Source organism: Nannobrachium achirus (genome assembly GCF_963921795.1).
Source record: "Nannobrachium achirus genome assembly, chromosome: 6".
In the NCBI taxonomy this organism is placed as follows: Eukaryota; Metazoa; Chordata; class Actinopteri; order Myctophiformes; family Myctophidae; genus Nannobrachium; species Nannobrachium achirus.
Window position 1 is genome coordinate 53,693,772 of NC_137815.1, and position 22,515 is coordinate 53,716,286.

At 40.3% G+C, this 22,515-nt stretch overlaps 1 protein-coding gene across 1 annotated transcript in view; it reads left to right on the forward strand.

Moving 5' to 3' along the window:
* The window catches only part of igsf21a (immunoglobin superfamily, member 21a), a gene marked incomplete at both ends in the record, with an annotated part of 328,063 nt that overhangs the window by 83,878 nt on the left and 221,670 nt on the right, over positions 1-22,515 (forward strand). Inside the window, one exon of the mRNA XM_080728598.1 lies at positions 19,549-19,661. Within this exon, the coding sequence (XP_080584724.1) occupies positions 19,549-19,661 (113 nt within the window). The remainder of the gene's footprint in view (positions 1-19,548; positions 19,662-22,515) is intronic.

Genomic DNA, 22,515 nt, shown 5'->3' on the forward strand with positions numbered 1-22,515 from the left:
AGTCCACTTCTTCTGACCTACACCTGCTGTATGTAAACAACCCATTGCTACTAAAATAATCTGTGAAAGCTTTTTATTGATGACGACGCCAAATCAATTGTTTCAGCCCTCAAACACCACTAGGCACACAGTATGTCAAAGAAATTCAAGCTCTCTGGATAGCACAATGTATCCTTAACGAGGAAAATAATGCATGATTGCAAAATTGCACAGTTGTTTAAACAACATCTCTACAAGATGGCAATTATTTTAAATCGTGTTTTTTGTACCTGTCACTTTCCTCATGGTGTGTTGGAGCCAAAAGAAATTCTAAAAACATACCAGTGCTCCTGCAAAAGTTGTTTTCTATGTCCAGAATGTTCTCCTTGTTCCCTCAATTTCCATCCAATGCACAAACATTGCCTTGAGAAGTGCACCACCAATCAGTCTGTATGATCAAAATGTGTTTTTATACTGTCAATGTTTGATTTCCCCAGACTCCCATGTTTTTAAGGCAACCTATTTCTTTTGCCTTGCCTTCATATGAGACCAGAAATAGAAATAAATACACGTGGTGTAGGGAAAACATTCACACTTATTGCGTTGGGTCTTCCACTTTGCTGTTGATGCATGCCAAGTCTCTGGAGGGAAGCACACAAGCTAATGGCACATTTGTCCCTGCACATGCAACAGCAATTCCAGTGGAGACAAAAAGCCTAATAGCACATTTGTCTCTTCTTCACACACACAATGATTCCTGTCTGTGTAATCCAAACTAGACCCTGGTGCCTGTATCAGCTTCCCCTCTTGGGTGACAGTGATGATAGAGGTTTGTGACTCTCCTGTGCTCTAGGGGTTACACGCACGCCATACCGGCGGTCATTCAATGCTGGTCCCTGTGGGTATACTCAAGCGGCAGTTTAATGTCCCTGTTGACGGAAGCCTTGCACTTTTCTTTTTCTTCTTTTTTTCAGAAACTGCATTGTACAGTCATGAGTCGACTCATGACTCATCTTATGTCCCTGGTGACCTTTTGCACATTTTCAGTGGTCACTGAATGCTCTTCTCAGAGAAACATCTCGGAAACCTTGCGTCATGATCGATGGACAAAACTTGTATCTCCAGAGAAGGAGAAATGATCTTGAGAAATGCTGGAATTAACGAAGGACTGTCATTGCCTCAGAGATGGTCATGCATATATATTTTTCAATTATACGTACAATGAGTTTCTAATGAAAGCAGAGCAGAGGGAGCCTGGAGGATCTGTGACTTCATCAGCGTGTGCATGAGCCAGTGGCCATACACATCTAGCTTACCCCGACTGGTGCCGACTGAGGTCAGCATATTGAAAGAATTTAACTAACAATGCTGCACACACAATTGAAAGAAGTATTTTGTGTTTTTTTCCTGATTGGTACCAGTGTGTCTTGGAGAACATCCCCAATCTGATATAATTAGTAATCATCTGTTATTTGTTAAAGGTTGTTAGACGGTACCAAGTGTTCTTTTCTTCGCTAACCGCTCCTACATCTTGCTTTATCTGTTTGTCCTGTGTCTGTCCGGACTGTCATTGGTCAATTTGTGTCTGTTTGTATGGCCAGGGCCAGAGCAGTATAATCAGAGAGTGGTGTCACCGCGGTGTCAGAAACAGCGCTGGTCACGTGGTTCATTGTCACTTTACACCTCATAGACTTCAATGCATTTTGTAAACTTCCGGTTGGCCGTTTGTCACTATACGCCAATAGATGTGTGCGTAGAAGACCTGGCCCCATGAAGTGAACGGGAGTGACGCAACTCTCCATTCTAGGGCTCTGGCCAGGGCCACATCGGCCAATTAAGCTTCGCGGGATGCTTAATGAAATTAACACATACAGTAAATAGCACCACTCACTTCACACTGGGTGTGATTATTAGTTTTTCCGCTTTCATTTTCTCCCAATTTAGTCTTCATGTCAATTCCTTCATTTGTCATCACACCACTAATAGTTGTTATAGCACAGACATTCTTTTCACCAGACAGTGATGAGTTTCACCGGGAAGACGAAACTCATGCGGCTGTACAGTATGCTCCTTGTTCAACACCCCACCGAACGGGTACCATAACCAACCTGCAAGAGGGAAACCCATCTGACTTGCTACCTGTGTGAACATGACCAATTGTGTTCACATGGACGCCCGGCCAAGCCCGAGGCACTGTGGGGGATTCAAACCTCTACTCTCCAGAGTTGCTTTGTTAATTTGCTCAACTGAGTATAATTTCCATGGACAAATCAATGTCTGACTGCCCTTCACGTATCTCCAGGACCGTTCATTCGATCAATAATGGTTAAAGTGGTCAAAAGTTACACAGACACTTTACAGGTCTAAACAAGTTAACTTAACCAAATCTCTCTCTCTCTCTCACTGTTCTGTTGACAAATTTAAAAGCATTTTTGCTTGGCTTGGCCAAGTAAAGAAATTGCTTGCTGTTTCCGCACCAATGAGTCTTTGTCAGGGTACACGGATTATGGCAAGGAACAGACGTAATTTTATAGTGACACGTAAGCTGTAAATCAACATCCACGAATAGATCTCAATAGATCAATGTGACATTAAAACGGATGCACACATATTAAACACATATAGACCACAAAGTACATGTGAAAATAGAAGAAAGAAAAAGGTGTTATAACCAATAAAATACATGAATCCAGGTATTGCAGTAATTGCACTTATGTTAAGGGCATAACCACAGTAATATGTCAACATTGTAGAAGAAATCTCATACCAAAAAGTGTCTGACATCATAGACCACATGAGACTGACACAGTATGTCCTTACTTGCAATTTCAAATTGCATCTTTCTAGTTCTTTACTGTGGTTTTGCTACAACCACATCTAGTTCCCAACTGGGCGTTGGAGCCAAGAGGACTTGGAGAAGTCAACATTATTCAACCTTATTATAATTTATTTATGGAGTGCATAAAAAAAAAGCCCACCGACCATTGCCTACATCCATCTTCTCTGTTTCACTCTATATCGCATGAGATACTTTCATTGGCCATAGCATTCGATACTGCAAAATGCTTTGCTGTAGCTTCACAGCCTTCTTTGAAATAGCTCAGATTCCTTTCGTTTTTCCGATCGGCCAGGACACGGGCAACAGCTGCCTGCCTACACCTTTGGCTCTTGGCATTAGATTTATTTTACTGTGTCCTCTGGCTCATCCTGTAGCTGCATGGTTGCACAGTATTTCCAGGCACAAACCTTTGGAGCTTTGTGCTTGTACGTATACGGCATACAAAAGACAGCAGGCCTTTTGCCTCTTGTTCCTTGAACATGTGGGCCTGACACTGTCTTCTGCTTGGACTTAAAATCTCTATTTAGTTTTGTTTAGTTTCACACAGAAACTTAGTTTTGCTCATTGTCCTGGAGGAAAGAGACTTTCACACCTATTACAATAGGTGGGAAAAATCTTGCACAACTAATGGCAGTTGTTATTTCTGCCATAGGCCTATCTGAATGCAGTTTTTGACCATCTGAATGAAGTTTGTTTAGTGGTTAGTTACGAAAGGTTGCAGAAGGAAGAGCATATTATTGGCTAATACCGGAGAAATTGAATTTGATCTTTATACGGTTTACCATTTTGATTGGTTTGTCAGTTTGTATTATTGTCACTATCAAAAATGTTACTTTTCAGGAAATACAAGATGGTTCAATATTTATTAAACCGCAGAGAGAATTAGCCTCTTTCCAACCTACCGTCCTTATTTTGGGCATGTTATTATAGATGGAAAATGTTCTAAAACCTTCCAAAAAAAATTACCTTTTTCTTTTTAATATTGAAAATAGACGATCTATTTGATGTGACACATTGTGAGCTTTATTTAATCATTCATGAGAAAACATAAGATGATAAATATGGAGATACAAACTTTCTGTCTTTTATAGTGCAAACCAGTTACACATCATGCTATATACTTTCCATATTGCTATTATATTCTCGAGTCTCTCAAATGCTTGATTCCTGTATTGATTTACAAATGACAGCTCTTATGATGACTCCAATAATATGAACAGTGTCAGCTGTTTTGTGGAAGAACTAGCCTACATGAGAAGAAAGTCACACCATTGCCGCATTGACTGCACTTGTTAAGCTTTGGAATTTATGTGCATTTGTTCAAGTTTACCCATATCCAATTGTTTTATAAATGTGCAATGTATTGTAAAGGATAAGCGCCTCACTCTGTTTAAGCCGGGTGTTAGTCTGAGAAATGCATTTGTTGTTTGTTATACTGTAAGTACAAGGCATATGAATATGGAGGATGAATAGAGTAGACACTCTCAATTTGTAGACCATCCCAAAGGAACAGAGGCTCCTAAATTTATTTATTCTGTAGTCTATATTGACATACAGAAGCCATTATTCAGGCTAGCAAAATAATCACTATGGGGGGTGCAATAATCATGTATAATTCCCATGTTTTAAACTAGTTTTTATTGGCTGCTGGCTGTGGATTGGGCCCCATGTTCTACTGTATGTGTTTTAATTGCTCATAATAATCAGATATCAAGGTCGTTACTTTTGAGTGCCCAGAAAGTTTCTGTGCTGCATTCTTTCAAAGGAAATCCTCATTAAAGGTCTTGAGTTTATATTATACTATAAGTCCAAAGAAGCTACTAATTTTTACTAAATCCACTTGGTGAACATAATTTAATTTATAGCAGCAGCAGGCAATAAGGATGTTTGAGAAGCCAGGCAAAGGATCCTGGTGTCCCAAAACGTTTAATTGACACTATTAGTCACTTAGCATTTCATTTGGTCGACAATAGTTTAAATAAGATGCATTGCATACACCATTATACTGTACATAGTCTATACCCCTCTTTGCCTTGGGCTCTGGAATATAAATGTTTTCATTGGGGACCCCACATTAAATGCAGAGATGCTGCTAAGTAGAGAGTGTAATGCGGTAAAAACGGAATGCTAATTGTTAATGTGTCGACAATTCCTTTTCCATAAAGTCTATTTTCCCCTGAACTGCACATCACTGTTAGTCCACCGTTAAGTTCAACTAAACCATGCATGTATTAACAATGTGGTGACTGCCTGAATGATTGCTTTAAAATGCCATGGCAAGACAAAGGCTGACAGAGCACCAAACTTTCACAAAGTTCCAAGTACAACATTGTATGCAAAAACATCGAACTTTTAATGTAGGCCTACTGAAGTTGAAAAACACGAAAGAACATCCGTTGACTACACTAGAACATTTGTATCTCCTCCTGTCTTTCGTTCACAGTAGAAGATTCCACAAAACATTACATTTATTTTCTGTTCTCAAGAGATATCTTCTTCCACACGGCCCTTAACTCACAAAGGATGATAACGCTTAAATGTGTCTCAAACCTTATACATCAGCTGTGTTTGTTTACACTTCTAAGAAGCAGAAAAGAGGAGCAGCAAGCACAAGAGAGCATAGAAACTCAGCCATCCATTTTTCTCATGGAGTCGGTTGCACTGACATAGAAGCAAAGGTTGACCACGGCTATAAATCATACAGCACAATAGCAGGAATATTTTGGGGCGGTCCATCATTGGCTTGTGTTTTGTTTTCTCATTGCCATCTTGGAAAATTGCTGTTATTAACTCTCCTACTGCCAGATTATTTATTTATTTATTGGGTCTGGTGCCATCAAAAAGCGGCTTACCTTTGCGACGTTATAGCAGATAGACAGACATTTATTTATTTTATTTTATTTTATTTTTTTTATTGTGCAATAGTGCACTTTGGTCTGCCAGGCAGCAGAGGGCGGCGTCATGCGAGAATGAATGTGAATTTGCCTGTTATGTGTTGAAGAAGAAGAAGACCAGTCACTGGCCACAGAGCCTTACAGCCAGAGGAAATCAACAAGGAAGTGAATTGTTCTCCGTTGATCTAACGCATAATGGATTTTTTACACCATCACCGCGGAAAATGTGTTTACAGTAAACGGCCGCGCGACCCCTCATCAGCTTACAGTCATCAGACGAACGAACCGAACGAGCGCCGTATTGGCATCGAGGTTCTGTAAAAAATGGGGCGAACGTTAACGTTCAAAGCGTGGGGAGAGTTAATGGGAGAAAGCATCGTTTGCAGCCCTCATTAGATGTTCCTCCAACAGCACCTCTGATGGATTAAGACAGGCCGGAGGCCTTGTCTGCCTCTACAGCCACTTAATATGAGCCAATTAACTGCCATGCACTATGCAGCCTCTCCACTTGGACTTATGTGTTCTTACCATGATAACCACCAAGTATCCTTTCATAATTCTACAAGCTTCTCATTGCCAAGAGCCAAGACACATTCACAGAAAACATGTTTTACTCACAAATTAGACTTGTATAGCAACAAATAAAACTCTCTTGAACGTCTTGAATCCTCAGCAAAACAAAATGCCAACTTCAACTTCACACAATTTACAGATGTAAAAGAATGGGTGAAATTATTTTCCGCACATGCTTCCACAACTTGCAGTTCAAAGGATAATCATAAGAAAAAGTTAAAGAACACAATAACAATATCAAGAATCCAGTATACTAGCATTTATAGTATTTAGCATCATAATATAAAGTATGTATTAAATGATGTCATGCTGTCACAGTCACTAAGACACATGCCATATTTGGGTGTAGCTGCAGCGGGAACTCTATATATGGTTATGTTTGAGACTTTGAGTCATGGTGCATGCCATGGTTATGTCTGAGTCATCGTGCCGGTTGTATATAGGATGTATCTCTAATATTATAATGGAAGTCAACAGGGCTGTTTGGACACCATGCCCACATTTGGTACTGTATGTCATAGACAACTGATGTTATAGATGGCTGATGTCACAGTCTGGTCACATGAAGATCCACATACCGTTGTTGCCTATTGAGCTTGGCACATTTTCTGGGGCAAGCTGCCCAGATCACTCATGTCACTCATACTACTTTGATGTTCCACTGTCCGCTGCTTAGGGGAAGTTGCAATTTGCTGCCTTGTTACTGTCTTGTATTCCAAATGTGTGAATGATGCTAAATGTGTGAAGACAGTAGACTGCGTGAAGTGAGTGAGATGAAAACACCTGGGTGAAATCTGCCGATCTCAATAGGCACCAACAGTAGGAGCCAAGTCCTGGATCCACATTGGAGCCACACCCTTTCTATGTGGATCCTGAGATCTACTACATCATTTCCTATTTTACTTTTTTTGTCATTGGTCTGTCACCTCAGGAATTAATTATCTCCAAGTAAAGCACAACATCCTATTATTTTTATTATTTCTATAACACATTTTAGTTTGAAAATGATCAGTGACTGTCTCCTGGAATATGTGCCAGACTCAATCAAAGGGTTATTGCAGTGTACTTGCACTTTGACATGAGGCCATGATGGTATATCTGCAATGTTATATAAGTCATGCAGAACTTCTGATTCTTGCCAAGGAAGGGTGAGGGCAATATAGTTGTGAGCACAATATAAATGTGTCCGGTCGGTATCCTTCAAATGCAGGGCTTAGGCCTATATCACATGAAGGATCAATATTGTGCTGTGCTAGCATTAAAACAGAATGGAAGCCTCCTAGTTAAAGCCCAGCTAAACCTGGAATGCTCACGCTTACAGACACATCTTGTTGGGGATCAACAACACTGGATATATATATATATATATATATATATATATATATATATATATATATATATATATATATATATATATATATATATATAGAGAGAGAGAGAGAGAGAGAGAGAGAAAGAGAGAGAGAGAAAAAAAAAAGAGAGAGAGAGAGAGAGAGAGAGAGAGAGAGAGAGAGAGAGAGAGAATTACAATGACATTATTCTAGTTCTCAGAACAACAGCTACTGTAAGCTAATCTTCAGTATCACTGGACTGATCAGCATAAAACTTTGCGTACTCTCCCAGTAGGTACATTTTTTAAATTGGCCTCATGGTGGCATTATAACAACATGCATATTCACTTTTTTGGCTTATTGCTTTTGAACGTAGGTCAGGTGTGTTTATTATTACATTTTCTCCACTCTTCTTCTCTTCTCTTGGTTAGATGAAAGGATGTCCTACCACATTCTTACTTTGACAGATGGTGCGTGTTAGCCTCCTGTACTTTTTGGAAACGTCAAGCAGCACAAGAAATTGTTGGAATCGAATTGGCAACAGAAACAAACAGAACATGTTATTTTAGAAACTTGTTTGGACGGCATTTGTTGGATATCGAATTGCGTGGGAATGATACTCTTGTGTGATAGAAAGTGATGCTTGTCACTGCAGTGTTTTTTCATAGGAATTATTTGAAATGTGAACTTGCCTATAATGAGTGCATAACCCATATTAATTGCTCTTTTAAAAATCCATCATCGCTCCCCACATGCTTACCAGCATGTCCCTGTCATTGGTTATGCTACATTTTTAAAATGACATGACAATTACTATCAACAACCAGCAACCACCCCAGAAGACAACTAGCTTCTTACAGTACAGTATGCTAGGCTTGTTTTATAATTGACTGGATGATGAACCCTGATTATATTAACTATAGAAAAACATAATTCTGATATTCTAGATATTACAGCATACTGTAGCTTCTTCGGACATGTATTTTAGGGTATTTAAATTATACAAGGCACATTACAGCAATTAAATGTCAATTATTTAAATAGCCATGCGTGTTAACTAGTCTAAACACATGATTGATTTGATGATTTGATTATTGCATTAAATGTAGTTTTATTCTGTACATAAATGTATCTTATAATTACATTAAATGGTGTTCTTATGCTATATTGCAGTGAATTGATTAGGACTTCCAACGTAAACAAGGCCGTAAAGGTCTTATTGGGATGTTCCTTTTTGGACTGGTCTGCAATGTTGTGTTGTTTGTACTTGTCCTTGTTATTCATGATTTATCCAAATAAATGATTCAATCAAAAAAACACACACATTAGTGTGTGTTGTTGGTACTTCTTTTTGTGGCTCATTTTCAATTAGATGTGTGCTAGTGTACCCCTTAAACCTATACCACTCAGGGCCGCCGATATGGGGGGGGGGCAAAGGGTACTGTTGTCCCCCCCTCCCGGAAAGGGGGGCCCTGCGGTGGGGGGCCCCCGTTTAACGGGACTCGGGAGCAGTCTAGTTTGTGTAGGAAAGATTTGAGTGACTGTGAACAGGGGCGGTTATTTGCTCTACGCAGACTACGCAACTGCGTAGAGCCCCAAGGCAGAGGGGGCCCCCTGCTGGGCTCATTATTCTGAGCATTTAGAAAAAAAAAGTAAGTCTCTAGCTCATTCCTGTCAAAAGTTATGTTTTTTTAAAGAATTGACCAACTGCTCACTTGAGTCAATAGGTTTCACACAGAGATAAAACTTCCTTCGCCAAACAGGAAGTGCCCTTCACCAAACAGGAAGTGCCTCTATATCTCATGAACTGTTTGTCGTACAGACTCGGGGCTGGTGTCATATGACTTGATTAAGAGTCCTTAACCTTAATTGGCGCTTCCTTTGCCAAACAGGAAGTGCCTTTCGCCAAACAGGAAGTGCCTCTATATCTCATGAACCGTTTGTCGTACAGACTTGTGGCTGGTGTCATATGACTTCATTAAGAGTCCTTCACCTTAATTGGTTTAACTTAGTCCCGTCCCCTCTTCTGATTGGCTGTTGCCCCTTGCGACGTGGGTAGAGCTGCGAGGGCCCGGTCATTGCTGCTTGCAGCTTTAATTTTATCTACATTTTGAAAAATAATAATTAAAAAGGAATTGTACAAATATAATTTTAAAGTATTATTATTCACTGATATTCCCTTATTGCTATTAATTAAATAATTATTGTCCTGCATCAAATATGTCCTGTATAAAAATATACATATAGGCCTACTCTATATACCTTTGATTACCTTACTTACCTTACTGTACTCTTCTTAAATTAATCAAATAGATCCAAAAGGTAAAAGGTAAAGGTATAGGTATTGAGTTGGAGGGTAGCATTTTTAATTCCTGCACTTCGCACGCGCGCATACTGTTTTTCGCGCATACCTATTTTTCACGCGTGCTCATGGGGGGGCCTCTTTTGCTACCTTTGTGGGGAGCCCCCAGTTTATAAAAACCGCCCCTGACTGTGAAAGAACTTTCTCCCAAGGTAAGATTAAGACATCATGCTTTATATAAACCCTATTATATTAAGCCTAAAATGTTCTGCTGCCTTGTAGAACTGTTTTTAACAGTTTTTTTACTTTAAAAATGAATAATTTCCCGTGAAAAACCTGTATTTTTCGGCCCGCGCTGTGCGTGGGCGAAAAACCGAGGTGGGCCCACGTGGTGGGGGGGCCCAGGTCTTTGATCTGACACCACTTATGCCATTTAGCAGAGGCTAAGCCCACCTTTTAGCTTGGTAAGTGCCAACACATCCCACAGAGCCAGCTGACATTTCAGCGATGGAATGTTTATTTCCCTGGAATATGTAAATATTGCAACCACCCTTCTGGAGAACATCCATGAGCCTGGGCTGCTCCTCATGTGAGTTCCTACTAAGTGGCTGGGATTTTCACTTAAGAGCATCAGCTCTATTAATGACATGCAATCTCCGGCAAGGTTTATCCACTGAAATTTACTCTAGAGAGAAGATCTCTTCAGTCTGCCGACAGAATTAAGATTACGGCCCTAATAAGCATATCTATGTGCACGAGAGGTACTCACATTGATCAGTGTCTGCCAATGAGACTGCCAAAGAGACCCATTGCTATTGGGAGTGCCGCTGAAATTTCAGCTTTCAAGTATGTCTTTTTCTCTGCCATTATGTCCAGAGACAGTTCACTTTACCATTTGTGAGCTCTGGCAACTTTTCGTTTAGAGCCATACAGTACATGCAGGCAGGGGCGTCACACCAAATTCTGGGCCCTGGGTACAAGGATTCACTGCGGGCCCCCCATGAATGTTAACTATTGAAAAATAGCAGATCTACAAGCTGTGCCGCGCTGTGAGCTTGTAGATCTGCTATCTTTTAAAAATCGTGAAAATGTGTGCAAGAAACTTATGTCAAGGACCCCCAAGATGATATGTATTTGGCCACGGACCCCGATCTCAAAATATTTAGTTCCTGGGACCCCCAGAAGCAAAATTTTAGTTAGAAATGTTCGCTTAAAAAATACATATATTCAAAGATTTTCACACATTTTCACAACTTTAAAAAAAAATAGCAGATCTACAAGCTTGCAGCGCGGCACTCGGTGCCGCGCTGTGAGCTTGTATATCTGCTATTTTTCAATAGATAAAGTTATTAGGGCCCCTCCACCTTGGGCCCCAGTAACTCAGCAGTCCCACTTTCCTACCCCTTGTGACGCCCCTGCATGCAGGGTGGCGGAGTGAATGACAGAGCAGTACCCAGTGGTATTATTCTGTCTCATCCCCTGATGTGCTAGCGTTTCCGTGCATGTCACGGACGAAATGATGGTTCCTGGCTTTGAGAGATACTAGTATTTATACAAAATAAATAAATGTATTGAGATATCTACACCATTTACCTTTCAAGTTGTCCTGAGTCTTGTCAAAACCTGGCATTTCTGCTCATTCATGCAGTAGTGTGGTGCAGCATTTTAAAGTCCTACTCTAAAATGGGAGTCTGTGGCCCTTACTAATAAAAAATAGCATCTTTATAGTACCGCCATTTAAGAGCAATTAAGTCAAAAACAGACAGTTTATAAGACCAAACTTTTTGTATTCAACACACTGAGCCCAATTAATGAACGAAATGAATGAATGAATGAACATTCCTCAGTCTAAGAAGCTAAAAGGTTATATAACTGCAGTTGTAACAATCCTTTCCACGCATTCACATTCTCAGGTTTATTTAAAAGAAGCTGGTTAATTCGGGCACCACCAGGCAGTAATTATAGGTGACTACACACTGTACTAATCACCTCAGATGAAATGTCCACATCATAGCAAAAACGTGTCATCATTTTCTTGGGTCATGCAGTTTGACAGGTTCAAAGATTGACAGCGCTGTGACTCGTATAGGTTACGACAGACTTCTGGCAGTGTCCAAAAATTTGGGCTATGCATGTTTTGTCGTGCAGTGTGGCTGGTGCTATGATGACTGTTATTGTAAGACTGTTATATAACAGCTACCAACATGTAAAAACATGACAAGCACATTTGTGAAGCTGTGCTCATTTTTATGGACCAAATGGAAACCAGACCACGGGGCTTTTTGTGTTATCCCTTTAGCATAACCTTTGACTGTATTACCTGTGCAGTTAACAAACCTGTCACAACTGTCAATGAAAATTGGGCTTTTTATGATTTCCCTTTAATAATATAATAATAATGATAATAATAATATTTATTGTCCCCGATGGGAAATTTGCCTTCATAAGTCTATAACCACCCAACTATGCACAGAAAATCCATCCTGGCGAACCGGGGCGAGGCAGAATTTGTTTAGTACAGTGATGGCTGAGGGGACAAAACTCCTGCTAAACCAAACCTTGTGCCACTTCAGGATTCTGTATCTTCGTCCAGATGGCATGAGGTCAACATAGCGGTACGGAGGATGATCAGTGCCATTATTATTGAGAGTGCCTTATTGTCCATATCAGCGAGTGTGGGTGTGGGAAGTCCGATGATCTTACCTTACAGATAGATGTAATGTGTTGATCAAACCTAAGTTTAATGTCCAAAGTGAGTCCAGATACGTGAAACTGTCTTTTATCATGAATAAGGAGGTAAAACTGAATTTGGAGAGGGAGAATTTGGAGAATTTCCTTTTGTTATTTTGTATTCTCAAATTAAAACCTTCTCCGCATATGTCTGCAGGTCATAGTTTCGCTGCACAATGTTCAATTCAACTCACACAGTCTGATGAGGTGGACAATCATGATTTTACCTTTATTTTTTCCTCACTGTGAAATGTAGCATGTAAGGTTGTATGGTCAACATAATGCAGTGTGCAAGGATGTGAGCGCAAGCACTTTAATAAGACAAGAGATCAGCAGATCACTGTATCTCTTTGAATGAGAAGCCGTCTTCATATACGGTATATATCCATCAACATCCAAACTGTTTTAAGCTGATTGGTGTGCTTATATTCATGCAGCTGGCTGTTTATAGAAATTGAGTATAGGAAATTGCATTGCCTATGTCCAGATTTTAGTACCACAAGTTCACAACTGATAATAGATAAATCTGTCTGGGCGAGGATTTATCAAGCTTGCTCAAGGATTGATTGATGTTGGTGTACGATCGGGCCATGTTGATGCTGTTCAGGTTCGGTTTATTAGTCAAATGCGTATCCATACAAGTACAGACAAACAATGAAATGCTTGTGCCAAGAGCACTCTCAGCCTTATTGCACACAAAACAATACGACAACAACAGGTCACCCAGGACAACCCAAAAAAACAACAAAACAACCATACAGTGTGACAGTGTACAGTTTAAAAACTGCGTATTTTGCACATGACTACCTACGTCTCGCTTCCATCTCTTCGTTAAGCAACCTGATTGCTTGAGCATAAAAACTATTACTGAAACGGGTGGTGTGAGATTTGATGCTCTGGTAACGTTTTTTTGAAGGGAGGAGATAGAACAGGGAATGGGCGGGATGACAGCTGTCCTTTAAGATGTTCTCTGTCTTTTTCTTACAGCGTGTGTTATAGATTGTGTGTAGCTGTGGTAATTCTGTGCCAATGATTTTGGCAGCTCTCTTCACAATTCTCTGTAACTGTTTACTGTCTTGAGCAGTCACGTTACCAAACCACACTGTTATGCATCCTGTCAATACACTTTCTATGGTACAGCGATAGAAATTAACAAGAGCCTTGGTGCTTAGGCCAAATCTCCTGAGGCGCCGCAGAAAGTACAATCGCTGCTGCGCTTTCTTAAGGATACCTTCGCTATTTTGAGACCATGTGAGTGAGTTTGTTATGTGAACACCCAGGAATTTGAAACTGTCCACTATGTCTACAGGTGAACCATTTATGGTTACGGGACTGTGATTGACTTCAGATTTCCTAAAGTCAACGATGATCTCTTTTGTTTTACTAACATTTAGAGAGAGATTGTTATTCTGGCACCATAGGGTTAGCTCTTCAATTTCCCTCCTATAGGCCCTCTCATCATCGTTGGATATTAGTCCTATAACCGAACATGTGAACATCCATCCGCAAGAAGATAGCAACAGATGAGATTTGACAGGATAGGCCTACTGTTGTGTCCTCACATTCATTCATTCATTCATTCATTCATTCAAAATTCTCTTCCACCTTTTCGGCGAATGTTTTGGCTTCAATTTATTCCAACGATTATTTAGTTAATGATTTTAATTTACCTTGCACCTCCACTTTAGATTTAATAGCATCTGTTAAATCCTACAGTAGCATAATACAGAGTCAGCTCCCTAGATCAGTGAAGATAATAACAATTTGAAAAGAGCGAATTTTTGCTGACATGGTTGAAGTTATCAGATCGATGATACCTTCATTCATTGATTAAAGTTGCCCTTACCATACAACAATGGTACATACAATGACCAGTTTAGGCCAGTCCTTGCTAGTGATCTCTTGGATATACATTTAATTTATTATTTTCAAATATCTAAAGTATAAAATAGGGCTAAAGTGGTTTATGTATGTTTTATAATATTATAATTTATATCTGTAAATAGATGTAGTAAAAGTACAATATCTGGATCCGAGATGTAGTGGAGTAAAAGTATTGGAAATTGGAAATACTCAAATAAAGTACAAATATCTCGAAATTGTGACCCGGGCGACCCGGACCCGTGAGGTTTGTTCTAAGATTTGATTTGTTTTCGAGATATTATAGACCCAACCTATTATTTTATAACCTACATAATTAAATAGCAGCATGTTTTCACACGCACACTTTGTTTCTATAATAGTAATAGTTTGATGCACTTTCTCTCCAATTCACTAAACTTAAAGGAGTTTTCACCCAAACATTACTTATTTTCTATCAAATTACACAACCCATGAAGAATTCATGGACATTGTTTTGTTTTTGTCGCATTCCTTTTTTTCACTAAATTCTTATCCCACGATTTTGCAACCCACTTTTCACCCATGTGCCAAATGCCAATTATCTGATGTAATCCTGGGTGCTACACTCCCTCTTCTAACCTGGGGAGACAACGGACTGACCTCATGCTTCCTTCTATGCATGAGTAGTCCAAGTCGCTTTTCTTTCACCTGAGGAGAGATTCCCCGGCTGGACGTTGCATGTGGAAGGAACACGTTATTCCAACCAGTTCCTTTCCCCTCCATCAGGTGCCCCGGGTAGCCAGGGGGAGCAGTATAGAGACCAGGATATACTGCATGTTTTTTGTGAGGGTACGTACCCTAGGAGACATGGGGAGAACATGCAAACTCCACACAGAAAGGCCCTTTTGCTAACCCCACTTAGGGTATGGGCACTGATGACGCGGAGGAGCGAACACACCCCCAGCGGCTCCATGGGGTGTGTAAGTGAAAATACATTTTGGGTGAACTAGTCCTTTAAGGAGCAGCTCAACTTCCGCCATATATTGCGCTGCTGTAATCGAATCCCAAATCAGTCTAGTCATCACAGCACTTCACAGTCGGAGCGAGGCTCCGAAGGCATCTGCTCCTTTCACACATTACAGCCAGCATAGAAAGATCAACGATCAAATTTGTGTATTAGCTTGTCTGGCACCTAGATGATCACAGTGAGAGAGCAACTGCACTTAGCCAGTAGCTAAACAGAACGATCATTGATGTGTGAAAGGCGAGCTCCAGCAGAATACACAACGATTCCCATTGCCAACACAATGGGAACCGCTATACCAGCGGCCGGCCGAGATCGCCAGGTCAATCACTAAATAGTGCGGGGACAGTCTGAGCATTCTGACCCCCTATCTGGCACCCATGTCTGGGGCTGGGTTGCAGTCGTTTACATAATATTTGACAAATTGTAGGTTCTTTCTATTTATCAGTGATGTTTCCCCTTCCTCCCCTTTTGACCTGTGGAATGCCTCAAGGTTACATTTTAGGTCCAATCCTTTTTTTCTTATTCTATTATGCTTCCCTCTGCAACATTTGCAATCGTCGATTTTATGTCAAAACATTTCCTTCTATTGAACTCTGACAAAACTAACATTTTCATGTTTGGCTCACCTTTTTACAGTATTACTTCGTGCCTTGACTTGTGCTTGCAGAGCTTGAACACTCCTATACTTTTCTTGCTGTTAGGATCCGTTGTTGTGGCAGACTGCATCATATTCAATCAGGTTGCTGTGATTCGGCTTAGTAAAAGTTTACCCATGTAGGACTCTGCCTCAGTGAAAAACAATGAGTTCACAAATGAATCCTTTGCATTTTCTTTCTTGGAACTGATAAAATATTTTGAGTGCAAATATTCAGACAGACAGTTTATTAACTGGGAAATAGCTAGGCTATATAGGTATTGGCATGCCTTTTGCTGACTTGAGTCTGGTTCTGGATACTAATCCTAAGAAACACATGTCTCACATTCTCTACCATACTGCATGTTTTGTATTAATTGCACTTGATAGGTATTTCTTCAGATGATTCCTCAGTGGAATAGTCCCATTCTGATTTCTACACTGTTTCTCCAAAGTGTATTAATAGTCCCATTCTGATTCCTACACTGTTTCTCCAAAGTGTATTAATAGTCCCCTTCTCATTCCTACGCTGTTTCTCTAAAGTGTATTGACTGGGAAGTTTATTCAAGGCCAAACAAGCTTCTGATCAAATTAGTGGTTAAAGGTAAAGCTTGAATGCAATGCAAGGGGTTGCCTGTTTGCTCAGTCAGTTATTGCACAGAACATTATGCTCCTCGTGAGAATCTGACCCATCTCGTCTACCATGTCTCTCCTCTTTCTCTAACCCATCTAAAATAAAATGGCAACACTACTACTACCATACTAATACTAATACTAATACTAATAATAACCAGTCAGACGCCTAAGGTCGCGCCAACTAGGGATGCACCGATATGGGAATTCTTGGCTGATACCGATACCGATGTTTAAAATAACATTTCAGCCGGTAGCCGATACTGATACCGATATATGATTGTTTAGTTATTATTTTCCCTTTTGGGCCAGGGAAACACATAAATCAACATTATAAGAAATAATTGTTCAGAATATGAATCTGAGAGGCTTCAAATAACCAACACACCAACATAGCCAGCGCAAAATGTATGCTTATCAACAACAGATAAATATCGGCTACTGCCATCGGTTAATGTCAGCTATATTTGCCGATACCGATATTGACCGATAACGGCAAACATCGGCCGATATCGATGTGTGGCCGATATGTCGGTGCATCCCTAGCGCCAACTGTCTTGGCCATCTGTCTTGGCCATATATGGATTCTGTCGTCTGACATCATACATACATACTGTACATCATACGTGTGATTTTTAGATGGCTAGTGGCTATAGTGTTTGTGTAGCCTGTCGCTCACGCAGCCCAACTTTTAAGTGCTCTTCAGACTCTTGATCCTCAACTGCTACAGTGAAACTGGTCAGTGGCAGTACAGCTCTGGTTGTCAACGTGGGGTGTGGAGACCAGGTGGTCCCCTCCCCAGCTATATGATTGATTGTCAGAAACCAAATGGACCCTTACGGCTTTTGACACAATTGACCATACAATTCTAATACAACGTCTCGAACACTGGGTAGGACTGTCAGGTACAGCTCTGTCCTGGTTTTGCTCTTATCTGACAGGCAGAAGCTACTCTGTTAATCTAGCTGACTTCGAGTCAAACAAACACAACATCTGCTCTGGTATTCCACAGGGCTCGATTCTTGGTCCTTTATTATTCTCCCTCTATATACTGCCGCTGGGAGAACTTATTTCCGCTCACGGTGTGAATTTCCATTTCTATGCTGATGACACCCAGTTGTACCTTTCGGTGGCTACGGACGACCCCTGTGCTCTAGACCCATTGCTGACGTGCGTGTCCAGCATAAAATGCTGGATGAGTGAGAACTTTCTCAAGCTAAATGAGGACAAGACAGAAGTTCTCATAATAGGTTCTACTGCCCAGAGAGAATCAATAATAAATAGACTTGGTAACCTGGCTAAAGAAAATAACACCTCTGTTAAGAACCTGGGGGTGATCATTGATGCTGAATTAAATTTTAATACACACATTAATCATGTCACGAAGATTGCCTTCTTTCACCTTAGAAATATTGCGCGAATTAGAGCCTATCTGTCGCTGAACGATGCAAAAACGCTGATCCACGCTTTTGTTTTCTCTCGGCTTGATTACTGCAACGCACTTCTCTCTGGTCTGCCAAAGAAAACAACTGACAGATTACAACTTGTTCAAAATGCAGCAGCCAGAGTTTTAACAAAAACTAAGATAAGAGAACATATTACTCCAGTTTTAGCGTCGCTACACTGGCTCCCGGTTGTTTTTAGGATTGATTTTAAAATTCTTTTACTTGTTTATAAAGCTCTAAATGGTCTGGCACCTTCGTACCTCTATAACTGCCTGCATAGATATGTTCCAACCCGCCCACTCAGGTCCTCTAGTGCAGACCTACTTGAGGTGCCAACAATGACATATAAAAAATATGGTGAGGCAGCTTTCTGCTTCTATGGACCGACAGCTTGGAATAAACTACCACTACACCTAAGACAGGCAGCCTCGGTGGATAGCTTTAAAGCACAGCTCAAGACCTATTTCTTTACTCTTGCTTTTAGCTAAAAAATTTTAATCCCTATGCTGCTATTGACGTCCGCACGGCTCTGAAATTGTTCTTCAATGTTCTATGCTTTTATTTTTTCTTGCTTTATTGTAATCATTTTACTTATCTCTTTTTTATGTATTTTTTATTTCTATTTTACTTTTTCTCTGTTAAGCACGTGTGCTTCATTTTATGCTCTGTAAAGCACTTTGAGCTGCATTTCATGTCATGAAAGGTGCTATACAAATAAAGTTTTATTATTATTATTATTATTACGGGTCTGTGATTCTGAAAGTACCAATATGTACCTTTGTACAGTGTAGGTTGGGGACTCAGAGATTAAAAATAAAATGGAATCAAATGGGAGTATACCTATCAAACTGGGGGTCCGTGAAATGAAAAAGCTTGAGAATGCAGTATGGGGCCCGGACCTCTGGCCTAGCGGTCCGGGCACTTAATGCAGCCTGACAGAGCGTTGCAGGTTCGAGACCCAGACGACCTTTGCTGCATGTCTCTCCCCCGTCTCTCTCTCCCCCTTTCCTGTCAGTCTTCACTTGAACTAACAATAAAGGCAGAAAAAGAAGGAAAACGATGCAGTACAGCTCTGGTTGTAGGAAACAACCAGGAGTGAATGTGTCAATTATATCACACATTTGTTGCAGCGCATTTGTGCAAAATGGCAACCACACAAACATTCTCTGAATAAATGTAATAAAAATAAGAAATAAGTCTTAAGCTTTACTGATATCTTTCCTGTTTCATTAAGTTGGGATAAAACCGACACCAAGAATGTTGAAAACGAAGAATGTGAGCACATTTTTAATCAAACTTCTCGCTTTGTCTTTTTTCAGGGTATTTGACAGTAACCATCGACCCTCTGCCTCCTGTGGTTGTGGGAGAGACCGTTACCCTCAAGTGTAACTTTAAAACTGATGGACGGCTTCGAGAGATCGTTTGGTACAGGGTGAGTTTGCCTCTTTTATTACAGTACAACCATTGCTGTTATCCTTGCTGTCGGGCAGAAACCTCATATACTGTAGATCATATCCATATGTAAACTAAATGAATGCCTCACTTCGCCATACCACAGCTCACAATAGCATTGCGATGTGCCACGTTGAGACCTTGTAGATCTGCAATTGTTTTGCTATCAGTGATGTTTTAAGTCAAAGTGTCTGTGAGATGTGGGTGTTATAAATATTTAACAATCACCTGAAAAGTAATGGTTTTGGACATTCAATACAGTACAAGGTTTTCACTCGACAGCAGCATTATGCTGCATAGAATCGTCATCCATTTCAATTCAAGCTTTAACTGTACTATAACAGAGGTCAACGGCAATAGTCATATTCTGTCTTTTATTGTTGCGATAGGAGAGCAGGCGTACTGTGTCTGTGTCAGATTCACATCATTAGAAAACAGGCCATCATGTTGGACAGCTGTAGGGGAAGCTGCGCTGGCTGTCGCTCGGGAAGCCGATTTCTCAATTGGCTGGTCATTGCCATCACGTCTTAATAGTTCACAGCTGGCCACTCTTTGGTTATTACAATCCCAGTGGGTGTATTACACTGCACAAATGCTGCTGGATAATTAAGTAGCTTGTAGAAAGATCCCCCGTTCTGTCTTCAACCTGGTGTTCATATGGAGGCAGCATATACCGCAGTGGTTCTCAACCTGTGGGTCGGGACCCCCCAAATCATTTGGGGGGATCCCCAGATGTTTAACTTAATGTGCAACATTGTTTTCTCACTCAACAGTAAACAAACCAACATAAAGCTTAAGCGTATAGAGGGTACATGAACATTTCTAAAGTGACAAGGACCTTTTAATACCTCTAAAATTACAAATTAAACATTAGACAAATTGTCAAATATTATTAGAGGTAGACATTGTGAAAATAGCCGATGTACATGCTCCATGCGGTGCGAGGCGTTTTGAGTATGTAGATCTGCTATTTTCACAATAGAACCGTGCTATACAAAATGTAATGCCTCAACTCTTAGTGCTCGTCAGGGTGGGGGGGTCCCCAGTCGAAATATGATTATTTTGGGGGTCGCGGCCTGAAAATGTTCAGAACCACTGGCATACAAGCACCACGTCCTCGCCTGACAATGCCTGACAATACGCACTCTCGACAATGTATTTTTGGCTATGGGCTATGATGAGAAATCACTCACTGCACAGTGACGTACTTTATACTGGCAGACATGATACAGGGACAATAGTAAAATGGGGCAGGGCAGGACAATGGATTAACACACATCTCAACACAGAACACACTGTTCATATTCAGTAGGGCACGCTGTTGTCTGGCAACATTACTCTCTGTTCTGCACCATAATACAATAATATGCGACAGTATCTGATCCAATAATGTCTAATCTCTGCCCAAATAGCATGCAAGACAAACAGTTAAATTAATGTGGCAACTGGAATCTCTTCCATACACTCTAATACACAATGATATTATTACTGAATAATTGGCTTTTGATGCCTATTGATGTGGGTTTCAGAATAGATAAACAATAATGACATTCACCTTGGCTTCTACTACTCCAATGGTTCTCAACCTTTTCAGGCCGCGACCCCCCCAAATAATCATATTTTAACTGGGGACCCTACAAGCACTAAGAGTTTAGACATTACATGTTGTATAACACGGTTCTTTTGTGAAAATAGCACATCTACATGCTCACAACGCCTCGCAACGCAAATCGCCTATTTTCAAAATTTTCGCCTAATATTTGAGATTTTGGCCAATGTTTAATTTGTCACTTAGAGGTATTAAAATGTCCTTAATTTGTCACTTAAGAAATGTGCATAAACCCCATACACTTAAAGGGGCACTCCACCACTTTTCAACCTATGTTCATATAATTGGTCCTCACTCAAAAATAGCTTTTTCTTTTCTTTTTTTTCTCTTTTTTTTCAGAGGAGGGCTGTGGGCAGGTCAGAAACCCATCGTCTTGTGACATCATCGATTGCCAATCCAGCTTATAGAATCTGCAGGCTTTCTATTCCTGAAAAGTTGCAATTTTAAAGTGGAAGCAATTGTTCTCGCGATAATAAAAATCGAAATATTCTTTTCAAAAATATTGATAATTTTTTTTTTTGGGAAAATGATGTCACAAGACGATGGATTCTGAACTTCCCACAGCTCTCCTAGGAGACTTGGACTGAGTAGAAAAAAATTGTGATATTTTATCATGAACATTAGTGAGGACCTATTATATGAAGACAGGTTGAAAAGTGGTGAACTACTCCTTTAAACGTTATGTTGGTTTGTTTACTGTTTAATGTTGCACATAAGGTTAATCATCTGAGGACCGTGGGGACCCCCCTGGGGGTCCCAACCCTCAGGTTGAGGACCACTGCTCTAATACACAATGATATTATTACTGAATAATTGGCTTTTGATGCCTATTGATGGGGGTTTCAGAATAGATAAACAATAATGACATTCACCTTGGCTTCTACTACTGTGCTGCGCTGGGACAGTGTCCACTGATGAGCAAGCAAACACTTTATTGCTTAGGCACATACTCTGTCTTTAGGATGGCTTCTCTTCCCTTCGCACTTTTATCCTTTTCGAATAAAAACGTGTCTCAGGGCTCATCTTAGCAAATGCTGACCTTTCAAGATAGGACCAAAAGAGATTTATAGCACTTTACACATCTACCAGAGCGCCATAGATCACTTTGAGCACTGTGACAATTTCATTGAATCAGGCAAGGAATGGGAAACTTACTTTGTTTATGACATTTTTGTCTCAAGCTTTTGGCAACATCTATTGATTGCTGTGGATTTTGAAAACGACC